At 40.6% G+C, this 21,102-nt stretch overlaps 1 protein-coding gene across 2 annotated transcripts in view; it reads left to right on the top strand.

Moving 5' to 3' along the window:
- The window catches only part of LOC105934503 (contactin-4), a 229,955-nt gene that overhangs the window by 117,796 nt on the left and 91,057 nt on the right, over window positions 1–21,102 (top strand). For both annotated transcript variants that reach the window (XM_036152151.1, XM_036152152.1), the window contains exons 3-4: window positions 2,728–2,863; window positions 20,571–20,694. In XM_036152151.1, coding sequence (XP_036008044.1) covers window positions 2,803–2,863; window positions 20,571–20,694 — 185 coding nt within the window. In that variant the 5' untranslated portion in view covers window positions 2,728–2,802. The remainder of the gene's footprint in view (window positions 1–2,727; window positions 2,864–20,570; window positions 20,695–21,102) is intronic.

The raw sequence follows: 21,102 nt of genomic DNA on the forward strand, positions 1-21,102 counted from the left end.
TTACGGTTTAATGTTGTTCTATATCTGAGACACACAAGTTTAATAAAGTATTTATACATAATGAAAGCAATAATTTATTCTTTAAAATTTTGAGACTTCCAGCTCTAATTTTCCATTCATATATTTTAGTTTCCATTGAAGTATTTTTACACCCAACACCGTTAGAGCTACGACACATTTCTTCACTTAAATAATACCACGTTTACATGAATTCAAAGTATAAATATAGCCTATATGATTAATATAAAGTGAGGTTGGCACAAATTATACACCTACAAGAAAATCAGTGTCAACTCATTAGAAGGATGGGTGAAGCCAAATTTTGGCTAAAAGAAGAATAAACATATCAGTTATGTCAATAACTCACAACATCCCATCATTAATTGCAAATATTGATTATAGCCAATTAATGTTTTAGTTGATTAAAGTTAAACATAAGAATAACTCAGAACTGAACCTTACTTGATTAAACTGTATTTTCATACTTCATATTGATTTGCTGCCACGTCCTTTTTACGCCTGACGGGTTGCACCTAGAAACACAAACGATGTGTTGAATGAGCTGTAGTGTGGGAATACAGCTTTAATTCGCCATCAAATACTCACTCATGCACTGACATTTTTTTCTCTGCTGCTAACTTGCTCTTTTTCTGCAGCACTGACATTGTTTGTTTTTGTTAGTTATGATTTAATATTCTCCATATGTCTTCATTAAAGATTTCTAATTCTGCTCAAGGGAAATGCGCACTGCGAGGCATCTTATTTCCTGCCATTGCCATGGTGAATCGTATTATCTGCCTTCCATTGATGAGGGCTTCTTTCATGCTCACGCTTAACTCATGGTTGATCGTACGCTGAGTTTAGTTACCTGATTGATATCACCTGTTCTGAAACAGAAAACACTGAGTATGACAGCATGAGGTAGAACTACTCACGTAGATCGGCCATCATTTCTGAAACAAGTTGCCTCTCCTTGCCAGACCACCACAATTCAATATGATAGAAATTGTGTCATCTATTGTGTGGTTAAAGTAGGACCAGAAAAACAGAGAGGTGCTTGGAAGCAGCATGGTTAGTAGAAGGTTTTAGCGATACAGATGAGGGAAAACATGCAGGTAGGTCACAAGGAGAACAGTCGTGGAGCACGGGCAGCATAACCAAAAGAAGTGGCGATAAACAATGCAAACCAGGGAGTCTATATATAGAGGAGAAGTGATCAATGACATGGGAACAAGGTGAGTCCTATCAGGGGAATGTTGGGACAGCTGAGGGAGGGTACTGAGCAGAGGAAGTGAGGCAAGGAGAGTAATTAACATAGATAACACAGCAGGAGTTGAACTAGACACAAAGGGGAATAAGTCTCACACTAACAGTTGAGAAATGAACTAAATGCACAAACAGAAAAACAGAAATAAATGAAAGGCTAAACACAAGGAATGAAGTAATCTGGAAAATACTTAACCACATTAAAGAAGACAGAGGAAGGAACTGATCGACAAAAACCCAAACAATCCCAAATTGTTCAAAATACAACACCCGTGAATTAAGACAATTTTATCTCCGTCTTATATTTTGGGCAATTTCTATTTTTTTTGATAAAACATTCCATTATTTTCACCTTTTGCTGTAACTGCCCATTTTTCTTCACAAAATGGCTCCACCTCATACAATTAGATTTAAGTCTTGTCTTTGACTAGGCCATTGTACAACACGTAAATATGCTTTAATCCAAACCATTCCATGTTAGTCCTGGCTGTTTAAGGTTTTTGGCTTGCTGGAAGGCGAAACTGGCTCATGCAGGTTTTTTTCTTTTCTGGCCTGACCTGCATTTAGGCGACTCTTGCTCAGTGGGTGACGTAGTTATCTTGCAATGGGAAGGTTGTGGGCTTGATTCGAGCTTACCCTGTCACATGTCGATGTGCCTCTGGGCAAAGCACCAAACCCTAATTTGCGATTGGGTGAATGTGGCTATAGTGTCAAGCGCTTTGAGTGGTCGGTATGAATGGAAAAGGACCATATAAGTTCAGTCCATCTACTATTTAATTCCATCCATCATCCCCTCAGCATAATACTGGCACCACCATGTTTCAGTATCAGTATACCTGTGTTCAAGGTGGTATGATGGTTTTCCACTGCTCATACTTCTGTTTTGTTCACATTCTTAGGTTGCATATTTACTAATAAAGTGGTTTCTGAAGTCATTTAGTTCCAATGATTTTTTTAAGGGTATTGGATTAAAAGAGGTTGAAAAATCATTGCCTGCCACACTCTTCTGATTATTATACCCTGCTTTGTGCTGGTCTGTTATTTAAAATCAGATAGTACATTTTAAATTTCTTCACCCAGTGTGAGTTCACCTTATCTGTCTTTGTTCATTATTGTTTCTAATTACTATTTTTGTCCTCTTCAATCAGGCCAGCCAATAGTTTTCAGAAATTTTACACTTCTTTCAGCAGGATGGTGGAGCCTAATCTGTTGCAGCTTCTGCTTTTTCTGTCCTTGACTTGCTCTTTAGAAGATAGTGGAGCTGCAGTATGTATACACTACATATCAGCTCCCACAGTATCAGCTGCTAGCTCACTCCACAGCATGAGATTCAGGCATTGGTTATTTGGTGAATGAATTATTAATGCCACACCATTTCTTTTCCTTAAGACTCAATGCAGATTGCATCTCCTAATGTTCAGCGAGCTCATGTGGCCTCTTTCTCTATTTTTTTTTTTTCAGTTCCTAACAAAGGGAGGGTTTGCCCAGGAAGTGTTCTTCACTGTCTGTCAGAACAAGAATCTTTCACCTTGGAAAATGAAGATGTTGTTGCCATGGGAACTCTTAATCCTCCTGTCACTCAAAGAGTGCCTAGCCGGTAAGATGCCAAGACAAGTCTCCTTTCATGACAAACCTGATATGCATACATCTTTCACAGAGACATTCTGCCTTCTTCTCCTCACCTGTGTCTAGTTTATCATTTCTTCTCCAGTGGAGCTGATAGCAAACTTGAATAGGATCATCCTTTTATTTTATTTTATATCTGCGCAGATTCTACACCCTAGTTTGAGGAATAAAATGTGCAAAACATTTTAGATGTGATTTAGAGTCAGCCTTGGTAACAGATCAATTCTGAACCACAGTGCCAAATCTTTCAGTTTCACTATAAGTAAGTTTTCAAATTCAGCTGTCTTGTATATTTGTTGGGATTCTTTACTACACAGTGCCAGTCAGAGATTTATATAACACATATACCTTTGTGTGGTTATTGATGGATTTGAATCAATCAATCAATCAATCAATCACTTAAACAATCAATCAATCAATCAATCAATCAATCCTTTAAACAATCAATCAGTTTATGTATTCGATTTAGGAAATTTCGTCTTGAAGTCCCAAACACACATTACTTCAGTTACACAAGTGAAAAAGGGGCAGGTAAAATAAAATCTGGTACATGACTGCCCCTTTGGATCACACTTGTTACTATATAAATAAACTTGCCTTGCCCTTTCATAATGATTAGAAAGTAAAGTTAATGGCTGTATACATTCATTTAACTTACGGGATAAGCTGCAAATGCTATCAGTCTCTTCATTATTAACTCAGAACTCAATTTATGTTTTTTTCCATTTTGAAGTGTTTTGAATTGATTTATAGTTGGGCATTTTTCTAACTGCGTGTACAAATTATTATAAAGTTTTACTCTGTGCACTGAAATACACATTGGCTTTAAAGTAATTGTACTTTTTAAGTCACACTTCCTTCTGTTGTTTCCATCACTTGATCTTAAAACAAAGAACTTTTGTAAATTAATTGGCAATAAATTCTTTCCAGCTTTAAACATAAGTAATATAATTTTTAAATTAACTAGGTCCCTCATTTTCAAGATATTTGTGTCAGGATGTTGAGGATTTTATTTATTAGGTATTCCAGTTTGTTCCTGTTTGTATATTTGGGTTGTCTGTTGTTTCCATTTATGTTATTAGGCTTTTTCCTCCTGTTTCCCACAATCTGCTACTTCCATGCCATTGTAATCCTACTCATTTAGTTCACCTGTGTTTGGTTGTTATCCCTCATGCCACTCACTTGTTTCCCCCATTTTTAAGCTCCTGTTGGTCCATGGCTCTTTGCTGAATTGTTTCTCTTTATGCATGGCTGCCCAAGTTTGTATGTCTGCATTTTAATTTCCAGCTACAGCCTCTTAGGTTCTGACAGAACAATCCAACCACCATTTGGACCAAGCAGATAGGAAGGCTGCAAAAGCTCTGAGGTTGATTCAGTAGCAGCAGGAGAAAGCGGAACAGTTATATGTGCACACTGAGATCCTGCCTTCTCCACTTTAGCCAGAGGAAAAGCAGCAGACTGCATGAACCCTAGCCCTTGGTTCCAGGCTAGTGCTCATGCTGCATTTCCTCCACCCAACTTCCAAAGATTTGCATCTGACTTGGAATGCACCTAGAAGGAGGGGCCGCTGTGTTTAAAGACAGCAGTGCTGCAACTGCAGGTTACTCAAGTGCGAGCTGTCAGAACTGACAGACTCCTGGATAGGTGTTGAAAAGTTTTCAGAAAAACAGAGTGAAAGTCCCTTCGCCTCCGATTTAGGCATGTTTTTTGGTACCATCACCTGGATGATTTGCACAGGCTTGATGCTAGCTTGTTTCCTTCCAAAACAGGTTTTGATGTGTCTTTGGAAATATTTTCCTGTTGGAACACCCTGCTGTTTCATAAGAACATTTTAGGTCATTTTTCAATTTGCGAATTCCACAGGTTTTTTTATGCCTTGTGATCACCTGAAATATCTTAACATGGAATAGGAGAGTTGATGTCGACTGGGCAATATTATCCCTCTGAAATATCTTGGCAGGTTGTCATGAATCCCCATAAGGACTAAGATGTAAGCCTAAAACAGGATTATCAGATGAGTATGATTAGAGCTCTGTAATGTACATGTGTGCATGATTCCAATATGAAAGGGCTGATTAGGTGCAATAATATAGGATAATATGTTGTCAAGTTTCATGTATTCACACTATGCATATCAGTCATATGTTTGGACAGCTGAATAATTCAATTCAATTCAATTCAATTTTATTTATATGGCGCCAATTCATGAAACATGTCATCTCAAGGCACTTCACAAAGTCAAGTTCAATCATATTATACAGATTGGGTCAAATTATACAGATTGGAATAGACTCTTTCTCATTGCCCACATACATATATCCTAAGCGTTTAGCTCAGGTAAATGCTGCACATTGTGAATAATGCCCCTGTGGTTCCTCAATCACAGCTGCATGCCCTGAAAGCACACATGGCCCATGATCTCTTTGGATTGACTTAAATTATGTGATTGACACAAAAATCTGTAAGGAGGGGGTTATATTTATTTCAAGACGATCTCAAAAGAGTTGAGGTTTCACCCATGTTGCACAAACTCTCCGCTCCAATGAAAGGAAATGTGTTTGGATATGAAGAAATAACTCAGGAAAGCCAGTCTCACCATTTGCAATAAAGAGAAGTCAACCCTCACATCAAATGAAAGCATACAGGCTGAAATCTGCTGCTACCCATGTGGAAAATGACTAATGGAGAATGTTTCTATGGTCACATGACATTTAGATTGAGCTGTTGGGCCACACTGACAACAAGAATGTTAGGGGTGGTCATGGTGAGGCTTTCAAATCTAAGAAAATCAACCGTCAACATGGTTGAAGCAACCTCACACTGAGGATTTTTTTTCAGTGGTATTGTTGCATTTCACAAATAGAATGGATTAATCTTTACAAATTATTTGCAATTCAATTGCTAGATTGTTGAAAAGTGGTCTTAGCTGGGTGTTCCAAGAGGAGAGCAATTCCAAATGTACATAAAAACGAGTTTTCAAATGAGCTAATATTAAGCTTTTGGAAACCCCAGACATTGACATTGTTAATTATTTATGGTCTCAACTTAATAGCTTGGTCCATAGTGGAACACACAATAGTTCAAAATAAGTTCTGATAAGAATCCACCCAGAATTATACCAAAAACATCTTGATTGCTTTAGAGAGTGTCATGGTGCAGCCTTGCCTGCTGCACCATGGACATTTCAGGGCACTCTCAGCCTCCCATACAGCTCCAGATCCCATGCTCCACTAATCACCTACACCTGTCAGCCACTAATCAGCTAGCACTCAGCACACCTGTCAGCCTCCCTATTTAAGCTCCCTGCTTTCAGTCCTCCCCTGTCGGTTCGTTCTGTTGGTTTCTGCTCACCTCACCTGTTTTTGTCCAGCCCGAGTTCCTTTCATCGCCGCCCGCCTGCTGTGGTTCTGGTCCTGCTCTCTCTCCGGTCCTGCAAGTATTCACCAGTCGTGCTGTTAATCCTGTTGTGGTTCTGGTTCCAGTCTCCACTCTGCCATGCTGCTGGTCTAACCAGGTTCCAAGTCTCCATTCCGTCATACTGCTGGTCAAGTCTGTTCCAAGCCTCCATTCTGCCGTGCTGCTGGTCAAGCCTGGTTCCAGGTCTCCTGTCTGCTGTGCTTCTGGTTCTGCTGCCTCCGTGTTCTGGTTCCTACCTGCTTGCCAGTGCCTGCCTTCACCATCCTCCTGCTTCAGCTCTGTACAGACTCTTGGTTCCATCCTCCACAATCCACTATTTCAATAAACTGTTAAATTTACTCTGTTGTGGTGTGTTCGGGTTCAATAGCAAATCATGACAGAGAGTGTAATTTGTGTGCTACTTGGTAATGTACATATACCAAGATATTGGGGGTATATGTATAAATATTTATGTATTTAAATTTGTATGTATAATTTTGACCTACAAACTACAACCATATAGTACAACAGTTTAAGTCAGTCATTAAAAGTCCAAAACCTACATGCTAATCATACAGATGAGTGTATGTAAACTTCTGGTCATCAGTGGTCATGGCCATATATTTAATACACATTTAAGCACTCCTCGTTGTTTTTACATTTCCTTGTTTAACTATGCAGATTTCTTCCATTTAATTTTATTGTGAGCCCACATGGAGGTGGACTCACAATTTATAAAAAAAAATCCACTCACTCTGCTTTATGCTCATTTTTTTCACTCCCTCACCAGCAGGATACATGCAGGGTATGCTGTTAATCTACCTCCGAGAGAAAAGTGGAATATCATCAGGCTTTAGTTTCCCAAATACCTGCATGAGTTACAGTTAAGGCTTTAAGAGCTCTCTCGCGTAACTTGTGTAACCGGGAGATTTACAACCAGCTGCCAGATTTGAGGGATATAATGTGTACTCAGATCAAGCCGACCGTTTACAAGTCATCACACAAATATACAGTGAAATTTATACAGCATATGGAGCCGGCTCCATTGCATTGTTATTTATGCCTCTGTTTCAATTGATTTAGCTTCCTATCTCAAGTCAGCACTTCCACTGGAGTGTATCATGAAGTCTAGAGATGCAGAGCATTGGAAGTGTAGACCAACACTCTTCATCATTCTGTGCAAGTACTGTTGTTTTCAAAATAATAGCAGTGCATTTAAAAAAGTGAGTAAAACCTCAATATCTATATAACAGCTTTACACAAATGCATTCAGTACATGACACATTCAATTCCAACTGAAAACATGACAAAAACTATCTGATTTGTTCTTACTCAATAGAGAGCATGAAAAAAGGAATATTAGGACTTTTAGGAAAAGTTTCCACGTTCTTTACAAAAAAAAATTATTGTATGCCCTAAAACGCTGGAGATTTTACATTCCTGTAAATCACTGAAAAACAGTTTCTGAGAATATTTGTGTTGTTCGGGGTCGACCATCTTCTGGCACCTTTGAACAGGTATTTCAGCCCTGGGCAGATTAAACCAGAGAACCATTGTGTTTGGGCTGGCCTGTCCAGAATATTAATCTTGCTGCTCTGGAACCAAGAGGGTGTTCTCCTACTTCTGTGTGTTAGGCCAGTTGAATTGGTCTGAGGTGGAGGACTTTTCAGTTCAGTTCGAGCAGCTGGCTCAAGGCACTGGTTCAGCAATGCCCAAAGCTGGCGCTGCCAAGGCAGTGGAGGACAGAATGGGTGCAGTTACAAAATGGTAAAGTAATGTTTGCAGCATAATTGCTGACATGGTCTAATGTTCAAAGCAGTGACAAATACTAATCACTATCAATCAACGCTCCCAATGCTTTGGATTTCAACCCCTGAGTCTGACTCACCACGGGGGCGATGGGAGCATGTCTGAATGAGATTGTTTTATATCAGAACTTGGGGCCATGATAAAGAAAGGATGTACCGTTTAAACCAACAGGAAATTTCAACTGCAATAGCCACTGTTCAACTGTAAGAGGACAGCACTAAGACGGTTTTAAGACAAATATTGCAGAACAAAATTAAGTCACATAAAAAATGTAAAACATTCCACAGTAACATTAATGTAGCACCCTTAGACCCAGTTCATACAGTTTATCAGCAGAAAAACTTAGATTTTTTTGCGGTGAGTTACATTTTAAAGCTATAGTTGGTAACCCAGTAACACTTTTCGTTATACTGGGAAAAATGGTCTTTCATTCTGACAGTAATACATTAATGCAATACATTACTACGTTATGTATTCAGAAAAGAGAGGTTAAAAAATCAATCTCTAATGGAGCTGCAGGCCTGTAAAACTAACCAGTTGGTTAGAGTTTTGGTACTATTCTCACCCCTCTCTGTCCCTCAAGTTCTGGGGTTATCACCTTATCAATTGTCCCACATGACAATCATTCTGACGCACTCACGAAACATCGATGTGCATGCACGTTCCTTGTTAGTTTCCGCTTGCTGGCTGTGTTTTTCATTTGTCTGTGATGCCTGTGTTGGTGGAGGGTGGTTGGGGTGGGGGTGGGGGTGATAATATCTTGCCCCTGCATGATATTATGTATTAATATATAAATGAATACTGTCATGGTGCTGTTTCCCCTATTATTCTCCAGCACCTCCTCCTCTCACACAGCTCAGCCACCACTCCCTCAGCAATCAGCCACACCTGTCAGGCACCAATCAGTCTGTACTCACTCCACCTACCATCCTCTCTACAAAAGCCTCCCTTAGTCTTCTCTTCCCCGCCGAATCGTCATCAGTCTCCACTCACATCACGTCTGTCAGCCCCATGTCCAAAGAACTCTCTCGCTGCACCTCTGGTTCAAAAGCCGTCCCTGCACCTCCTAGAACCCTCTTCCCTGCGGTGCTGAATCTACTGCAGTCCCTGTGTTCTAAGGACCCTCTCGCTGCTGCTCTCCTGGTCGTTCTGCAGCCCCCATGTCCAAAGAACTCTCTCGCTGCACCTCTGGTTCTACAGCAGCCCTTGTACCTCCAAGAACTCTCCCAAGACCCAGCTCGGATTCCTATCCGACGTTCTCCAGTGTCCTCCCGTCAGCCTGCTACTGCACTCATCAACTCCTGTCCAGAAACTGACTGTGGTTTTCACCACCCACATCTCATTCCTTGCAATAAACTCTCAAAACAAGCTCTGTTTGTGTGTGCTCTGTCCGGGTTCATGAAGACAAACCATGACAAATTTTACATTTAAATAAAGATGGAAGCTTTATTGTTCTTTTTATTTATTTGTTTATTTTTCACTATCTCTCACTCCAACAACAATAATTTCTTCATATTTTTTTCCCGTGCTGTTTATTCCCATGTGTGTACACAGTGTTTTTGTAAAGCCAGGTCATTTGTGTCTTACACTTTGCCTGCAAATGGGGCAGGAGCTTAATACTCTTGAAAGAGAACTGTTTAGCACAGCTTGCATATGCTGACACTGTAACTCCAGGGTACTTCATTTGGCAACGTGATTCAGCCTTAGTTTGTCAAATACAGAGACAACAAATTAATAAGCCTCAATGTCTGGTTTATGGGTTGGGTTTCTGCAATACTATCAGCGAATAAAAACTCATCTTCAGAACCAATCTCTGCTCAAAATGGTGATGTGCACCATGTAATCTACTTTCAGCAGTTATCGCAGGTTATTAAAACCGTAAACTGCATAAAGTACGGGCAACATTGCTCCCTCTGCATTTACCCCTGTCGGCTCCTATGCCAGCCAATAGTAAAAAAAGACCCAGCTAATACTGCGGCAACGCAGAATTCTCTCTACAATGTAATGAGGCATCTAGTATATTTTGTATAAAGGTGAAGTGTGTGAATGCGGATAAACAGAGGGATATTTCAGCCGGTTATACTCAGTGTCTCTAGCAGTGCAAGTGGATCTCTTTCTAACTTATATTTGTCACTTGTTTTAGAGCCAAAATAAGCAAATTCACTTTTAGAAACAAGCCCAAAAAACTGCAACCCGCGACTCAGAATTTACAAGCGACTTTAGAAAAAAAGATCCTCAAAGTTGCTTATAATAAGCAGAACTGTTAAGAGTGTGATCAACACGGCTCACTCTGTTCTTCGGCTGCACCCATCTGTGTTTTCTCTCACTAAACGCCCACCTCAGCCTGTAAGGTGAGACGTATGTCACCATTTTCATATCTAAAACCATCAGCTGTTTTGCAGACATTCAAAGTTTCCCCATCCTTCCCTGCATGTCATGTGTTTATATGCACTCTAACTTTTACACAACTTCCGGTCCAGACTCGGCAGGAGCAGCTCATTAATTCAGTTATACATTTTTGCATGTATATCTAAATCAGCTGGAATTCTGTCAGAACTGTCAGAACAATGTTATGGATAGCATCAATTTTTTGGGCTATAAGGCACACTTAAAATCCTACATTTTCTCAATGTTATGGATAACATCAATTTTTTGGGCTATAAGGCACACTTAAAATCCTACATTTTCTCAAATATTGAAGGTTGGCCTTATAATCCGGTGTGCCTTATATATGAATACCGTTGTGCTTACTGACCAATTTTAGGTGGGACAATGCACTCAAAAATCTGTTAAAATGTGTAAGGATGACTTTGGTAAGCAACGAAGGCGCTCCACTCAATGGATATCTGGGGCATTACGGTACATTGTTTCACTACCCGATCGGACCCCTGAGCAGTCTACAAGACTGCCTAACTGTAATGTCGAAACTAGAAGTGCATTCATGTAAGGCAGCCTAGAGTTCACGCTAGCAACAATAAACCAAGTAAATTAATTCAATATAAAAGTTCAGTTTATTCTGGCCTCATGTTAGAAACACGGCAGTGTAGTGCAACCACTCTGTCCTCCCAGCAGACACAGATAGCTCTCCCTCTTAAGTGAAAGCGATTTTAAAGAGGAAACACACTGGATGCAGCAAAACAGCATATGCGTGTCTTATGCTTTCATTTTAATCAGTCAATAAATGTATACTAGAAGCATAATATGCCCATATTTACACAATGCCTAAATTAGATTGAAGTTCTAATTTCAGATGCGTATACGCTCCTTTTTGGCAGGGAATAAATGGGAGAACAACATCCTGTGTCAAAGTTCACTTCTGGAAGTATCCTAAAACAAGAGTCGTGAAAAATAAATGGCCATAGATGATGTAGTTGTGACAAGCTAACAAACTAAAATATGCAATTTCTAATCAGATAGGGTGAAGACACAGACTTTTTAGGTGATCAAAACATAGAATATATCACTGGTAATTTAATACCGTACCGATTTATTACAGGTAATTTGTCTTTCTATAATTACGTACACGGCGAAAATTCTTCTCTCCACAGAATCTTGCAGCTGTGGAGCATACTTTGCAGCTCCACAGCTCCATGCCGTAAGCCGTACCACTTACATTACGCGGCCAGTGTATAATAGGGGATTTCTGTATAGAAGTGAATTTGTACATACCTGGATCCAAGCACCTGTAGGTGTTTGTGAGAGTACACTTGTGTATGTAAGGTTTATCCTTGAGAAGCAGAGGCAGACGCCAGGGGAACCAAAACCCCAGATGCCCAAAGGGACCTTCCAAGTAAAGGTGCCCAAGAGGGGCCAACACAGGAAATCTGCCACCCCCACCCAAGGGAAAAGGAGAGACGGCCCCAAGGAACACCCCCCCCCCCCAACAGCCACAATGCCGAAGCTCCCAGGAGCCACGGGGACGAGCGAGTGGACTCCACCGGAGCGGATCCAGCCATGGGCTCCAGGGACCTGAGGCCCCAGGGGTGCCCCGCCCAGAGGAGGGGAACAGGATGGAGGGGATGGGCTCCACACTTAGTGGAGATCTGAGATGACCTGGGAGAGCGGGCAGTACAAACCCAACCTGACAAATAAACAAACAGAAAACTACATATACAGTCACATTCATCCATTCCCACCTGATTGCCCCCACATGCAAACACTCCTACAAAAAAAAGGGGACGCAGTACACGCTCGCATTTACCACACACATCCAATGATGCGCCCACTCCCCAAGGTCCTACATGTGTGGCAGCGTGATGAAACAGGTAGAGCGAGGTGTCTGGGGATGGAAAGGAAAGGACTGAGGAGCATCATGCTCTCCCAGGAAGCCAGCTCACCTGCTGACTCCAATATGTACTCCCGTTCTCTGAAAACCCGCCCGGAGAGGGAGGCTCTGCCAGCCGCACCACCATAGCCCAAGGGGCTAGAGACAGGTGGCAGGGCCTTAGAGCCGACCATAAAGCAGGACCAACACCACGACCCACTAACCCGCCCACCCTGCCCCTGATAAAAAATAAAAGATTGGTTAGCCAGCCCACCCGAACCATGCAGACCCCTGTTCCTCTTATAGAACCAGCACAGAGAGACGGCAATAACTAGGACTGAGATAAGGAGGCGGAACCCCCCCACCGAGGAAAGAAAATGTAATCCCACCAACAGTAACATTCAAACACCTCCCAACCCACATATGTCAATAGACACCCAGGCTGGGTTCACCCCCTCTATCCCTCTCCCTCTTCACCACCCACTAGCAGAATGTACCCCCTAAAGGGGAGAGCATCTGCCATGAGATGTTATGAGATGTCGTTTTCAAGACAATCTGGCCTTACCTCTGTTGCGTCTCTGGCAGGCTGTATCTCACAGCTTCATATTTCTGATCATCATGTTCCAGGTCATTCAAACTCCGTCACTGATGCTGTCTCACTCTGAATTTCAGGTCATCCGCCATCCCTGCCCATCCCTGCTCTCCCTACATCATTTCCTCCTCTCGAGATTCAGAAGCTAGATTAAATACATCCCTTCATTCTCTACATCAGTTAGGTAAATCCTATTTGAAATCTGGTCTTTGACCTACCTCTCTCAGGTCTTAGTCTTTTGCTTGGCACACCTTTTCAAAATTCTGTCATGCTCACAATACTCATTTGTTCCCATCCATGAATGATTGTGGCTTTTGTCATTCTCTGCCTAGAACCCGCCACCTTAAGCTTCCTACATTTAGTTTAGTAGTAGGCCATTAGTTCACCACGATCACTTTAAACTCTGCTAAAACATTCTCGTCAATTCTGAGACCATTCATTTAGACTTGGGACTCCATCTACAGTAGATTATCATGCAGTTCCTTCAGTCTCCCTCCAACAGCTCGGCTCTTGGTCTTCTTCAGCATTATTTTTTCATATTGATCCTACTTCTAATTTCATGCACCATCATCATCATTGCCTCTCTATGCCAAGTCAGGCTCCCATGACTCCTTGTTTCATACCTGTCGTCATCATCGCCACTCTATGCCTTTTCAGGCATGCACAACTTCACATCATCATCATCCTAATCCCGTCTCTATGCCTTGAAAGACATGCATAACTTATCATCATCATCATCATCATCATCATCATCATCATCATCATCATCATCATCATCATCATCATCGTCCCCTCTCTACGCCTTGTCAGGTACGCACAACTTCTCATTACCATCATCATCATCATCATCATCATCATCATCATCATCATCATCATCATCATCATCATCATCATCATCATCATCATCATCATCATCATCATCATTATCACCATCATCCCCTCTCTACGTCTTTTCAGACATGCACAACTTCTCATCGTCATCATCATCATCATCATCATCATCATCATCCCCTCTCTACGCCTTGTCAGGCATACACAACTTCGTATCTCACGTGTCATCATGCTCTCATCAACCCTCTCCTCACCATGGCATGCTCTTTTGTCTCATCCCTAGTTCTCTAATTCACCTCCTGTTTGCTGTCACCTCGCTCTCTAGGCTTCCATTTTCAGCTCTCAGTCATGTTGATTCTGCTCACCTCGGCCTTGGTATCCTCCTTAGGGGGGAGTCTTCACCAATCCTAATCCATTCAGTTTGGCCTCGGCACCCTCTTTTGGGGGGTATAGACTTCACTAATCCTAATGGTAAAATGATCATCCAAGCTCATAGACATTTGCAGCTTTCACGTGTTCTGCTGGGGTCCGAGCACCAAAGAACTTTCTGATTTATGTAAATAAATTATTCTAATGTCCTCTTCTGTCTGAGTCTTTCCAGGTTGAATTCTGTTTGCTATCACATATTTATGATTTTGGTTTAATTTCCTCCAAAACCAGTTATCTGGTTAGTGGTGTTGGACTGCAATTATTTCAAACACAACTGCACATACTGCCTTCAGGCTCACATTTGCAAGCGTTCCCCATGAAACCTAATTAGATGTAATGTGTTATGAGTGCGCGTTCGCTTGTAGCAGTGGTCAGTCGAGTTGGTGTGTTTACCGGGCAGGGTTGTTCTCATGCAGATTAACGAAGCTCCCGATCATTTCCCCGAGAGAAATAACCCAGCTTTTAAGGGTTCATTAATTTGTTTAATTTAAAGGACATTCCAAGCAGTTCAGAATCCAAAACGCCTCCCTCAGAGACAAGAAAGGGGGGAAACAAGGCCCTTACCTGAGGCAAAGACTCCCACTCTCATTAGGATGATCATAATGATGACGACGTGGGAGGGAACACTCTTTGTCCTAGTCAAGGTTAGAGACGTGTATCTGGGAAGGAGAAAAAAAGAAAAGGAAAACATCTCATCTTTCATCATCTCAAGTGAACAAAGAGAAAATTAACATTTTTTTTTTCCCAGGCAGCATGGGTGTGCAGCTTGGCGCATGACACATGGTGTCTGAGGAAATGGCGGGTGTGCACCAGTGCGTGCCTGTGAGTTAGAGTGCATCTGCTAAAAAAAAAGTTAGATTTCACGGGAGTAATTAGTGCACCATCGGTTAATTACTCCTGTGTATTGATAGTTTGGCAGAAGCAGCCAAAACAGTGAGCTTTACAGAGCACACACACAGACTACATCCATATAGACAGCAGCTCTGCTCTAATTAGATTAGAACCATTACAGAAGCTCTATTCTGAATGCCCAAGCTCTCATGTCAACATCTTCTGAAACTTATCCTTCTCACATAAAAGATAAATTAAACAGAGCTGGGTACTTGTTAATGTCTCCCAAATATTTTAGACCTCTAACAAATATGTTATATGTCTTCAATTTCCTTGTTTTAACTTACAATGTCTTGCAAAAAAAGTTAGTTGTATTGTGATTTTAATGTAAAATGGAACAACATTTGTATTCCAACTTTTTTTTACTAATGGGTATCTGAAAGGTCTTTACTTTGATACCTCTAAATAAACTATTGTGCAAACATGTGACTTCAGACACCACAGCTATTCTGTTAAGGCCTCAGAGAGAATAGCAGTGGACAAACCAAGGAATTCAACAGATAGGTCAGGAAGACAGCTGTGGAGATGTTAAAGCAGAGTTAGGTTGTAAAGCAATATCCCAAACCTCATTGATTAAAGATTGATTAAACAGAGCTCTGTTCAATCAATCTTTTATCTCTCTGAACACACCATTGTTACTGTCAAATACAGTGGTGGCAGCATAATGCTTCAGGAATGCTTTTATTTAGCAGGAACAGGGAAGCTGATCAGAGTTGATGGAATGATCCACGCAGTCATCCTTGAGGAAAACTTGTAAAAGACTAGAGGCTGGGGCCGAGGTTCACCTTCCATACAAATGGCTAGGGCTACTATAGAATGTGCTGAGTCCAAGCATATCCATGGTGCCTGGGTCTGAGGTATTTTACAGAACAGTGGGCAACATCTCCAGATGTGTAAAAATGTCGGAAATATATACTGCAAGAGGCAGATTGAGGAAGGTCATTCTACAAGATACTGACTGAGGACTAAATCCTAACGAGTCCTATTTTTATTTTTTTTTTTAGATTTTTATGTATTAAAAGAACAACAATGGAAACCATTTTTATGTTATTCTAACTTCACAATTACACTACAATGTGTGTTGTGTAATTCAATTTATTCAGAATGAGTCCAAAAAGAGCCAGACGCATCTCCACTGATTCCACCCAAGCAATGCGCTAATTGTCCCTCTCCCATCTGGTAAATGCTTAAGAAACCTCAAAGCCAAAACAAATACACTAAAACTGCCAGGGCACTCGCCCCCTGATGGGAGACTGCAGTCCAGCGCGTTAAAATCACCCCACTTTTTTACAATCACCTTAATGTTACTGCCTACTTGCACACTATAATCTCAGAATATCTAAATGCACATTGCTGTAAACAAAGCCTCAGATCATCATTGTTCAATAAGCACCTTTGATCAACCATTATCTGTTATCTGTGACTCTCCTGAATGCTAAAAAAAAAAAAAAAAAAATGTAACCATTGTTCAATGCCTGTTTGTTTGTCCGTTTTTTGCCTCTGTTATGTGTAATGTGAACCAGAGTAGCCAAAGAGAAATTTTGCCACAGTAACACACGGTGACAATAAAATACTTTTGACTTTGACTTTTGATTGGCTGTCACATAAGAATCCAATGAGATGCACTAAAGGTTTTGTCCATGACAAAATGTGAAACAGCACCTGGGTTATGCATACCTTTGCAAGCCACTCTACAAACTTATATTCTAGATTTAGTTGAAGTTCTGAGTCTAAATACTTAAAAAATACTTATTTCACTTAAACATACCAAGTAATTTTCGAGTGTTGCTCTCCCTACAGGACCTTTTGAAAATTGCACTGTTGTATATACCCACTCCCCTCCACCACAGAGCAAGCTGTGACCAGCTGTGAGCCCAGCATAAGGCATGAATCATCTCATAAACACTTGGATTGACATTACAGGCCTTAGAAGAGAATATATTAGAGTAAAATGCTACTTACTTTAAAGTCCCAAATAACAAAGTAAAAGTATGACAAATTCTGTCTGGAGCTTCTTTCTCGGCTGTTACATATTTTGGTTTTCTTGGGAAAGTCTCGGCAGGCTTTCTCACCTACATTTGAAGTTTACTCTCTGCTTGCTGCCTTTTTTTTAGGTCTCTTAACAGATGTTTTCCTGTGTTTGAGCTGCACTGAAGGACAGGCAGATATGTCCCCTGAAGCTGCCGTGGAGTTTTCTTGGCTCTGTGTTTTACCATTCAGCTGGAAGTTGAACATTTGCCCCAGTCTCCGGTGGATTTAATGCTATGGCAGGTTTTGTTTAAGGACCTCCGCTGTATTTGGCTGCAGTCAGTCCATCTCTCCTTTCCTGCTCCCCTGAGCCAGACCGGATTGTCTAGTCTTGGAAAAGTCCCCGTTGATTCAACCTTATTTCATTTCTCAGCGCTTTAATATTGGGACATTGTGCACTTGGGACCATTCAGAGACTCACAAAAAGAAATAAATAAAAAAGTTGATCATATGCTGTAAATTGTTGGAATCCACCGAGATATATCTTTTGATTTTGTCAATTGGGTTTGTCCCCTACAACTGGTGTTTGTTGTCCTCTGTGAATTATTATATCTTCTAACACCATTTTTTTATTATTATTTTTTTTTTGTCCTTCAGATCCTGTTTACAACAGCCAAGCTCTTGATGATTTCTGTATAATCGAGAGTTTTATTAACAACACCAGTCTTCTGTATAGTGTTTGACAGCAACAGATCTTAGTACTTGTAGTGCAGTAACAGCACTCAAGAATTTTGGCATTGCTTTACCGGTTCATTGAAGTTTTAGGGAGATTTGTTCTGCAAAGTTATCTAAAGGTCTCGTTGCAGTATTTCCAACCAATACAGTCGTATCTGACTTTATTTGTAGAGCATTTTAAAACACCACAGCGGATCAACGTGCTGTATGAGTTAAAATGAAACGACTCAAACGGGACAAAAAATACAATTAAACATCAGAAAATTAAAAACAAGAAACAAAAACAAGAATAATGACAAACATGGTGAGATACATCAGAGAAAATTAATAACACACCAAGGAAACTAAAATATAATAAGATAAATAAATAAGCTCTTTATAAAAGTGTTCAAAGGCAAAGAGAATACTAGATGGGTTTTAAGAAGAGTTTTAAAAACAGACAATGAAGAGGCTTGTCTGAGATGGAGGGGCAATTGGTTCCACGGTTTAGGAGCTGCAGCACAAAAAGTAGGAGCCGTCCCTGAGCTTGAGCCTAGTTGTGTTGACATTCAGGATCAGCTGGTCTGCTGATCTGAGAGAGCGGGCATGTGTGTAGGGAGGCAGCCGCTGAGAAAGGTGGGGTGTGGCCAGGCCATTCAGACATTCAAAAGCAAATAAAAAAAATTAAATGGATCCTAAAATCTAAGGCAGACAGTGGCATGAAGGTAAAACAGGGGAAATGTCTTATTATTTACTTGCGCCAGTTAAAAGTCATACAGTAGCAATTTGGACCCTGGTCGATGGAGGACCCACTCACCCTCATTTACAGTGCATTACAATAATCCAGCCTGATGGTGACGAAGGTGCGGATCACTGTCTCCAAGAATCTCTGTGAAAGAATAGATTTTGACCAGCTGTCAGGATCCCCAGGGGTTTGATTACTTATTGTTGCTCCCTGCGGGTACTGCAACCTGTCATGTTTTGCACTTTTAGTATTGTTTATGCTTAGATCCTTGTTTCTCTCACTAGTTCAGTTTTCTAAATATTCTTCCCACTTGTATAATATCACTCCGCTCACGTACTGAAAGCTGAAAAGGAGAGGTATTAGTCTCTGTTGGGAGGGCAGAGCAGTTGGATTACACTGCCCTGTTTCTAGCATAAGGCCTAAATAAATGTAACTTTTATATTGAATTAACTTATCAACTAGAGGCATTTCTTTTCCAGCAGACTCCCACTGCACACCTGTCAGTGAGAACAGAGAGGGACTGTGATGCCGCTCGTCCTTGTGAACGCCTGCTTGGAGCAGCTCAGTGTATCAAGCTCTGTATCACATATAAAACAGTATGATGTAAATATTTATTGCTGCTGCGAAGTGTACGCGGTCTTAAAAATTGAGCTCTGCACGGACCTGAATGCGCGGAATCTGCCTTGAGTACATCTCGAGAACGCGCGGACCTCTGCGGAGTGAAGTACACTTGAGTATGTGGAGGCCTTTACATAAATGCACTTCTAGTTTCAACATTACAGTCAGGCAGTCTTGTAGACAGCTCAGTGGTCCGATCAGGTAGTGACACAGTGTACCGTAATGCTCCGGATATCCATTGAGTGGAGCGGCTTCGTTGCAAACCAAAGTCATACTTATACATTTTCTTGTACTTGTTCATTCCTTTTCTTACCATACGGTAATGAAATTTGACATTTAACATGCAAACTGAGGCCTGTTGAATCCGAGATGGAGCTCTTGAGCTTTTCAACATTTCTTTTAGTAACTCATGGTCTCCCCTCTAGGTCAGTTTCCTTGGACGTCCACTCCATGGAAAATAGCAATGATCAGAGAATATTGTCCACATGTGAATAATCGTTTTCAATGTTGAAAAATGGATTTTACGTAGTTTGTGAATGTCCTTATAACAACAACAGACGATTGTGAAGCAACAGAAGTTGCTTCATAATTGTGACGTGGGGCTTTAAGGTTAATTTAAAGTGGTTGTTTCACTATATTTCACTGTGTGGAATGATCTTCCACTCACTGTAAGGACGGCCAGATGAATGAAATTATCTTAAAGACTAATTTTGAATTGGCTTTTGAATTACAGTTGAGCGGGAGTATCAGGCTAGTTGTATTAACGGTTATTGTTTTAACTGCTCTTATTTTATCGGTTTTACTGCAGATGTTGTATTTTAATACTTTATTTATGCTTTTATTTCTTTTGTTTTATGGACTTGTGCAGCACTTTGGTCAGTTTGGTGTCTAAAGCACTTTACAAATAAAGTTTGATTGACTGACTATAGGTATGGATTTTTAAAAAAATCACCAGTAAAGTAATATTTAGCAATTTCTTTTAAAAGTATTTACACTTGGTATTTCCTATTTTATTTTTGGTGTATGTCAGTAAATATAGACCCACAGTAACATAGAATTTACACTACATGAGCCTTCATACCAATAAATATGTTTTATTAGTGTAAATATTATGAGCATGAATGAAGCAAAATAAACTAGCCTGTGCTGTGAAATGGGCCCAGGGACCAATGTGACTCAAGGTTATATTTTGTTAATTGCTCTCTCATCGCAATGGGACATCTGCATCATGACATGATGGTTTATTAAAAGCAGAATGTACTCAGAGAGCCATCTTGGCAGCTAATTATAATAGGTGTGGAATTTACATACAGGTTCTAGAGTGCTGAGTGATTCCTCTTTGCATTAATATGGTGTCACTTGTTTCATTTTATGGTGAAACTAATGTTTTGTTTATTCCTATTTATTTATGTCTGACACAGAGAATGCCCGTCACGGACCTGTCTTCACCCAGGAGCCCAGTGACAGTATTTTCCCGATGAGCACCGGCGACAAGTTGGTGTTCATTAACTGCAAAGCGAAGGGTAACCCACCTCCATATTATAGGTATGTATTTTGTTTCAACTGCAGGAAGAAATGGATCTCCAAGCAAACGTAGGTCAGACTGCGAAGCAGAGTTTAATTAGAAAAGGGAAAAACTTTCCATTTTATATCCATATATATTTTGGGATATATTTAGGCTAGCTGTAAATAAGTATTAATAGGCATGGGCCAGTAAGAGTAAATACACCTTGGTTTTCCAGTGCTGACACAATTCAGGAAGGCAACAATTATTTTCACTGCTGCTTTTTCCCCACTATAATTGTGAAATACAGACATAAGCTGCTGTCACACCTCATATCTTGTCATGTATTCTGGCAAATTGAAAGTGGGTTACTCTGAATGTTAGAAAATGAGGCGGATTTTATGGAACATCAGGTTCTGTCACATTTGTGACATAAGTATGTTGCTATT

This window comes from Fundulus heteroclitus, chromosome 20, assembly GCF_011125445.2.
Source record: "Fundulus heteroclitus isolate FHET01 chromosome 20, MU-UCD_Fhet_4.1, whole genome shotgun sequence".
Lineage (NCBI taxonomy): Eukaryota > Metazoa > Chordata > Actinopteri > Cyprinodontiformes > Fundulidae > Fundulus > Fundulus heteroclitus.